Source organism: Myotis brandtii, unplaced genomic scaffold (assembly GCF_000412655.1).
Source record: "Myotis brandtii unplaced genomic scaffold, ASM41265v1 scaffold139, whole genome shotgun sequence".
Classification (NCBI taxonomy): Eukaryota; Metazoa; Chordata; class Mammalia; order Chiroptera; family Vespertilionidae; genus Myotis; species Myotis brandtii.
Window position 1 is genome coordinate 765,482 of NW_005354965.1, and position 8,429 is coordinate 773,910.

At 49.0% G+C, this 8,429-nt stretch overlaps 1 protein-coding gene across 1 annotated transcript in view; it reads right to left on the reverse strand.

The window, feature by feature from the left end:
• Positions 1-1,038: 1,038 nt before the first annotated feature.
• SYNJ1 (synaptojanin 1) overlaps positions 1,039-8,429 on the reverse strand; it is a 60,146-nt gene continuing 52,755 nt past the window's right edge. The window contains exon 31 of the mRNA XM_014535197.1: positions 1,039-3,636. Coding sequence (XP_014390683.1) covers positions 2,845-3,636 — 792 coding nt within the window. The 3' untranslated portion in view covers positions 1,039-2,844. The remainder of the gene's footprint in view (positions 3,637-8,429) is intronic.

Here is an 8,429-nt window from a genome sequence, read left to right on the forward strand (position 1 = left end):
GGGGGTCGGGGTGCCCTGCGGGCGGGAGACGTTTGCAGAGATGAAAATGTTCTGTATCCATGTCATGTCCTGGTTGTGGTGCTGTACTAGAGTCGTGCAAAATGCATCCACTAGGGACAACTGGGTAAAGGGTACCTGGGATCTTTTATTTCTTACAACTGCATATCTGTACTAATAAAAGGGTAATATGCTAATTAGACCAGGCATCTTCCCGACAAAGCCATGGTGGCTAGGGCGGAAGCAGAGGCGGTCAGGGGCAATCAGGCCGGCAGGGGAGAGCAGTTAGGGGCATCAGGCCAGCAGGCAGAGTGGTTAGGGGTGATCAGGTGGGCAGGCAGGCGAGCGGTTAGGAGCCAGCGGTCCCAGATTGCAAGAGGGACGGACGTCTGACTGCTGCAGGGATCAGGCCTAAACCGGCAGTCGGACATCCCCCCGAGGGGTCCTGGATTGGAGAGGGTGCAGGCCGGGCTGAGGGACACCCCCTGCCCTGTGCACGAATTTCACGCACTGGGCCTCTAGTATACAGAATAAGTGCATGGGCTTCTTGATGATGATCACTAATCTCAATATCTTTCTTCTCAGAGTATTGAGAAGTAAAATGGATGAAAATAAGATCTTGAACTAAAATACCTGATTTGATAACAAGAGTTAATCCTAACTTGTACATGTCAAGTAAAGGTCAAGGAAGACAGCTGAGAAAAATTCTTCCCTTCTGAGCAACGTGGTCGATATGGTAAAGAAGGTCTATTTATTTCATATGACAGCACATTTCACAGGATATGTACAGAATGTATACCACTGACTGTAATATATACTTCTATAAAGTACAGTTATAAATATCATATGCCACATAAGCAATAAGGTTCTTACATGTAAACAGCAATCTATTATCGAGAAGAATTCACAGAGAGCCTTGGTGTCTAAATTCTGCTCTGCTTTCAACAGAACTGGTAGATATTTCAGTAAGACACAGAATAAAGTTCTTACATGTAAACAGCGATCTATTATCGAGAACAAAGAATTCACAGAGCCTTGGTGTCTAAATTCTGCTCTGCTTTTAACAGAACTGGTAGATATTTCAGTAAGACACAGAATAATGGCCAGTTATTGGCAGCGTACCTTTAACTTCCATAGCTTTGTGCACTTTCAGCAACTTGCCAAATAGAGTTTCCGATAAAGGCCACGGTGCCGCACGGCATGTGTGTTTCAGGCAGTAGTGCAGGTTCACCGGAAGACTCCTCACGGAGCTGCTGTTGTGGGTAAGGAACTGTCTGTCTAATAGAGAGCACATACCACACACTAATCACACAGAAGCTAAAGCCACAGTTTGGACAAGTTAGTTCACATTGGAAGCATATGGCTTAGAGTAATACTGCCGTTTAAGATATACTGATGCTGAAATGCTTAGAACCCCAAAAAGCACAATAGAAAACTCACAAGTTCCTGGCTGTTAACAGAGAGGATGACTTCTATAAATAGAGTGTGATAGCATTTAAGCATCTAGAGAAGTACTTTGACTATGGATTTGCTTTCTGTGGTGAAGTGCAATGCAGTTCTGTGCTTTTCCACTTTCTTACCAGGGACCCTGCTTCCTGCCATCCCCCGACGCACATGAGTGAAGGTCCAATGAGGACGCGGGGTTTCGGTGGACATACACAACGCTCTATAGAAAGGAGCGTTAACCTAAGTCTTATGGGTACAGATGACTTTAGCTTAAACTGACAACAAAACAGCTGCTCACGGATTTTCTGATTGGGATTACTTAATGATAGCAAAATACTTCATTCTGTAAAAATTCCGTGTACTTCAGAAAACGAATAGAAGCGGGGTCAGTGGATGGAGCAGAGCAGGAGAGGGAATCTGCCGCCAGGAGGCGCCGGAGAGCTTCCAGCAGCACCTGGTGGGCCCCAGCCCCTCAGGGAAGACCCAGTTCAGAGCACCCCCTCCCCCCTGCTTTCCCTGCTGAGGAAGCCTGGAGCGGCAGACGGGGTGGGGGGGGGTGGTGTGGAGGAGGGAGCAGGCAGCAGGCAGCACACACTGAATTCCTCACTGAACCCATGGCCTGTGCCTCGCAGACACACGGCCACTGGCTCCTTGGAAAGGGCTGGAGTGTGTGCGGACAGTGACTGCGACACGTGCTTCCAGCTGCCAGGAGCCGTCCCAGAGGGAAGGCCTGGGGCCTGGAGTGGGGAGTGCAGAGCTGTGTGCGTGCACGCGTGCAAGGAGAGAAAATGCTGTTTCAGGAGTAAGGGTTATTTTAGTTTTGGAAAGAAAATTAATGTCCAAATTTCACTTACAGTGGTCCTTCTGATAGTGAAATATTGAAAAAAGAACTCTCAGAACTTTTAGATACAGATTTGGTCTGAGTCATGCCCTAGAGTTTAGGTGAGTGTTAGCCTGTGTGTGCATACACCACACATGTGTGCGCATGTGTGCACTCACTCTCTCTAGCAATGCCTCTCAGAGTCCGGTCCAGCGTCCCGCCCCGCGGACAGCTCTTTGGTGACTGCTCGTGAGGGCGGAGCCAGGCCAGCGGGGAGCCGCGCGTCTTTCTGAGATTCTTGGGGGCCTCACGAGGATCTGAGTGGGGTCTACTCCCCAGAGTAGTTTTGAGCACTCTTTATGGCCACTGCTCTCAGTTATCCAAACAGAAACACACCAGAACTCCAGTTAATAATGAGAAGGGTTTTCCCTATTTCCAATATACACATACTCCAACTCTGTACACGTGACACAGTGGTATTTCTTGACATCAGTGCAGGAACAAGGACTATTGCACATAATGAATAACAACGCCCGGTTCTCTCGCTCTGCCCAGCTCGCGGGAGCGCTGTCCCCTGTGGGCTATCTTTCTGTGAAGTCTACAGCAGGAGCAACCGGGGCCAGAGCGGTGAAAGGGTCGGCTGGAGGGGCGGGGCCTGCGGGGAGCGCAGAGCAGGGAGGCGGGGGCGGCCTCCGCGAGGGCAGCACACAGGTGGGAACACCTGTCCCTTGACCCCAGTCATCTCCAAAGGTCACGCCTGGGCCGGAGGACGGGCCTGGCCGAGGGCCCAGGGAGTCTGGACAAGCTGCCTTCAACTTGGCTCTCACACCAAAGTCCTCCTCTTCCTCGAAGGTGACCCACCCCCTCGGGGGGTTGGCGCTCGCTGTGGCCTGGACCTGCGGGTCGGAGCTGTCCTGGAAGCCGGGGGGCTGAGCAGGAGGCTTGCCGATGCTCTGGCCCCGAGGCCCGGGAGGAGGGAGGGGAGCACAGGGGACAGGCTCCACGGGCTGCGCCGCCGCCTCTGCGTCCCTGGACGGGGCTCTGAACGGGTTCATCCTGCCGGCGAAGAGGTCAGTGCCAGGGAAGGTCGGGGCAAATGGGTTCGGAGAGCAGCGCACGTTCTCCTGGGATTGGCTCCGCATGGGAAGTGGAGGCAGTGTCGGCATGCAGCTCACAGAACTCAAAATGCTGATGTTACTCGATGTTGCAGGAGGCAGGGGGACCACCCCCTTGGGGCCCGGGGTGAGGACAGGGGCGGGGTGCACGGGCGGCTGGGCCTGTGACACGGCCAGCAGACTAAGTGACAGGTCTTCAAACGGGTCGCTCTTCGACGGTGATTCCAGTCTGACCGCAGGGACGCCGTTGGGTCTCACCTGGAAAGAAACAGCACCGAACCGTCAGAAACACATTTAAAGCGACACATTCTCTGTCCCCGGTCCCTGAGCTGGCTCTGTCTCAACTACTCTCGATTTGGGGGCAGGGATACAATTTAGAAAATAGGAAGCAGCTTGTGTCCTGCTGCTCTGGTGGGTTAAGATAACACAGCTAACATCTCACTCTTGAAAGCTCCCAACTGAGTAAGCCCACTATAAATAGAGCTTATTTCGTGCATGCAAGTATTGATTTGGTAAAACGGAATGGTACGGGATTAGCCAATGAGTTTTGCTCATGCCCCGTTCTCTTAGACGTCAGCACAAACTGGAGAACCCGGTGATGCTAAGCCCTGTAAAATTCAACACCCATCTGTGATGAGGACGTGGTTTCATTCTTCTAAATCTGTGCTCAGGTATGGCTCATGTGACCATGGAAATGCAGCCGCAGGGATGAGCATGAATGATTGGCGCACTTGCATTCCTGAGTGAGCAATGCGCCCTTCCTGCTCCCGGGATGGACGGCCCGGCCTCCTCTGCTGTTTGATGCAGGTTCTCCTTCGGAGAACCAGCGGTGAGTGGCGGGGTGACTCCTTAACTGACCTGCCTCATCTTGTAAAAACGTCCCCCAACACCCAGGTGTGTTGTTAATCATCAGGCAATGGCTCCTTGACCGCCATCATCTATAAACCCACTTCTACGTGGTGTATTAACTATGACCACAGCGCAGCTGAGCCCGGCGTGGTGCGCGGTGCTGGCACATGCAGCTGTGCCCGGGCTGGAGGTCAGAGTCCGCGGCCTCAGTGCACACCGTCGCTCGGGCCTGTGCACAGGAAGCCGGGGAGGGAAGCGCAGCCGCACTGAGCTGGGCACCTTCTCCCAGGGAACAAGCTCTGATCCCAGCCACAGGGCAGAGCAGCTCACCAGGCAGTTGGTTTTAGTTTGAAAACTGGGTGGATGACTGGATGTTAATGCCTAATTTAAAAATAAAACAAACAGGCCACTGGGTTGAAAAGAACAGGAGAGGAGAACTTTAGCTCAAGACGTGCAATGTAACACAATGGAGCGCTGCCAACATGAATTTAGCTGTTAAGCCAACAACTAAAGGTTCATGGGCCGCTGCAAACCAGGGCGGCGGTCCCCCTCCAGCGTCCACAGGCCTTGCGAGCAGGGCCTCGGGCTGAGGACAGGGAAGGCTGGCCACTGGGTTGAAAGGAACAGGAGAGGAGAACTTTAGCTCAAGACGTGCAATGTAACACAATGGAGCCCTGCCAACATGAATTTAGCTGTTAAGCCAACAACTAAAGGTTCATGGGCCGCTGCAAACCAGGGCGGCGGTCCCCCTCCAGCGTCCACAGGCCTTGCGAGCAGGGCCTCGGGCTGAGGACAGGGAAGGCTGCGCCCCGGAGGACGGGGAGGGAAGCAACTTCAAGTATATGAGTGTCTTATTCAGCTGGCCCACAGCACACTTTACACTTGAATAAATAAATGTGTTTTTCATCAAACAATGACAATAAATTTGTAGAAAATGAGAGTGTGAACATGTCTGACTCTAAACTGTATTCGGAGTGAGTGAAGGTAAGCGGGCTCGCACATGGAAATTACTTCAAACTGATCCGAGGCGTCGGGAAGTCAGTCAACCCCACACGCCAGTCATGCCTGGGCTGTTTATGGTTAACCCCACAAAGCAGAGCAGGGCCCGGCCCGGTCTCCATGGCGACACCAGTCCACACCAGACGCCACAGGGAGGACTGACAGGCCAAGCCCGCAGCCGGCGGCGTGTTCACAGAGAACGGTGTGGAAGGGACTTTAACTAACCCCGTTATGAAATTAACTTTCCATCTCTCTACCATCGAGTCTTCCTTACTAAAAACAATCTTGCAACTAAAATTATTTGAAAACATTTTTTTCCCAAAAGAAACCCAAGAAAAAATTTAATTATGCCAGGAATCAATTTAGTTTTGCCATATAGACTTTCATATACATAAAGCTGACCTTATTGAAGTTATAAGTTTTAGTCTTGTTAATTTTCATTAAAAAAAAAAAGCAAAATATCATAAAGCATAAACAAGAACAACTAAAATGGTTCCTAAAAATTCAAAATACTAAGAAAAAAAAGCAGGTTTGATGATATGAGAACAGAGTTTATTAATGTGACAGGTGACTTTAAAAATGGGTGAAACTTAGATGTATGAAGCAGAAGATCCATACATCTATGCGCTACGACAGATGAGAAGCAGGTAGGAGGTTGAGAAACAGTCCGATACCTGTTACCCTGACGGCCGCTCCTGCTTTGAGGGAAGGAACACAGACAGCAAAGGAAAGAGTTAGGAGGACGTCCGGAGACAGCCAGCAACCCGCGCGATGCGCTCTCCAAGCAGTGACGTTTGCAGGTCACAGCGAGAGTTCAAGCAACAGTTCCAACTTACTTTGTCATTTTGAACAAAAAATGTGTTGCTGAATTAGGGCTCAAAGTTCAATTTTATCTGAGGTTGATTACTAACCAACGTATTTAAAGTTTATTCCAAAAATAATAATCCAAATAGGTTTTCAAAGTTCTAAAATATTCTAAGCAGCCCATCATGGATGAAATGTTTGCATCTCCCCGCCCCCAGCCCCATTCAATGATGAGAGAGAGTCATGGATTGGCTGCCTCCTGCACGCCCCACACTGCGATCGAGCCGGCAACCCGGGCCTGTGCCCTGACCGGGAATGGACCGTGATCTCCTGGTTCATGGGTCGACACTGAGCCACACCGGCCGGGCTCATTGTGCTTTTATGTTTCAAATACTTTGCAGATTTTGGGCAGAATTAATAAAGACATGAAAGTTACTAAATGTTCAATTCTAAGGCTATTTCATATTATCAAAATATCAAATATTGTATTTAAAAACCTCATCTTTTAAAACTTATAGCCACTGCAGAAGATTTTTAAAGTTATAAGTGTTTATTATGTTTTGAATAGGCATTATTCTTATGGTTCAAAATCCAAAAGGACACAAGGTCAAACACTTCCCTTCCTCCGGCCTCCAGCATGGACTTCCCGGAACCGCTTTGCGAGCCTCCACAAGGACAGTCTACAAAGAGCAGGACCTTCAGCCCCCAAGAGAGTGTGGCCCGGCTGGGGTGGCTCAGTTGGTTGAGCATTGTCCCATGAACTGAAAGGTCACCGGTTCAATTCCCGGTCAGGGCACATGCCCAGGATGGTAGGCAACCCATCCATGACATCAATGTTTCTCTCTCTCCCTCTCCCTCTCTCTCTCTAAAAATCAATCAAAACATTTAAAAATATATATACATATATATATATAATTCATTGATAATAAAATACATTGTTCATTATCAGAAACTTAAAAACAAAATTGTGTCTGTGTATATAATGTTCACAGGAATTAGACATCAAAGACTGAGGCAAAAAGAGCATTTAGAATTTAAAACAAACATCTTTGGTAGTTTTGATGAACCAAATACAAGATTCCAGAACGCAATCTCCCAGGCCCCACAGAGCACGCGCTGCCTGCCACGAACCATGAACCACGGCCACTCCCCTGAAAACCAGGCTCCGAACAATGGAGAGGACCCTGAAAATGACCTCCAACCTCCTGCTCTTTTGTCACAAGATGACCTTCTGCTAAGACTGACTCTTCCCTGACATTCTGCCCCCAGGCGTTTTCCGGAGCAGTGAGTCCTCAGCAACGTGTGGTCAGGCTCCGTGACTGTAAGCGAAACCAGGTCAGAGAGAGAGACCAGTTCTACCCGCCACAGGCCACCGATACGCAGTCAGGTGCCCAGGGCACCTCGTGGGCGTGAACATGGAACCCAGCACCTGCTGCCCCGGACCCACTTTCACGCTGTCCAAGAGCCTTAACCATCACAGAACTTTAGGAGAGAAGTCACTTTACCCTGGAATGGACGTGCACTTTCTGTCCTAAAACGATGCTAGAAAGCTCTGAGACGACGAGTTGGAAAGATTAAAAAAATACAATAGTACATCTCACAAGAAAATGAGAAAAAACTCACGACCACTGAAAGTCTCAGAGAGAAAGGAACAGTGGACACAGTATCTTCAGGACCCTCAATTTTCTGAACAAAAAGACACAGCCTACTTTTAGGCATTAATTAGCTTAAGCGAATATATTATTTTCTTGATTATATGTCCTCCTTCAGCTTTTACAAATGTGACCCATAGTCTGAGTAAATGCTAATTGCTAACCATAGTTACAATTTTAAGTCACATTTACTTTAATATTTTTTTCACTATGTAGAAGCATAAACTTAACTTCTGTCAACTAGGTAGACACACTCAGACATCTGTAAAAATAAATGCAAACTACAACTCATCAATGTGTCTAAGGGACATTGCCAGTATGTAATATTTCTGTACTTTAGACCTTCCTGAAGTTTAAATGCAGGCTTAAAACTTTACACATTTCTTTGGCCTTGATGGTATTCCCCAGTTAATGCTTTAGGATAAAATAAAATGTAAGGCCAGATACAAATGTACTTACTAAATATAAATTCTATTTTAGTAATTTTTCTGAAAAGATGTAACAGAAACCAAGTAAAACAGCACCCAAATAAAAACACAACTTTCAACTCGCGCGACTGCTCCTGCGTGACAGTAACTGTGAGGGACACGTCAGCCTCGCTGCGGGCGCCGCCTCTCAGGCACCGCCAGCCCCGCACTCCTCTCACTCGCCAGCCCCCAGGCCAGGGCACTGCTTCCTGGGCGGCTCCACGCGGTGGCAGTGGATGGTGTTCCCTTGGCGACAGGCCTGCTGCCACACCCGCCACAG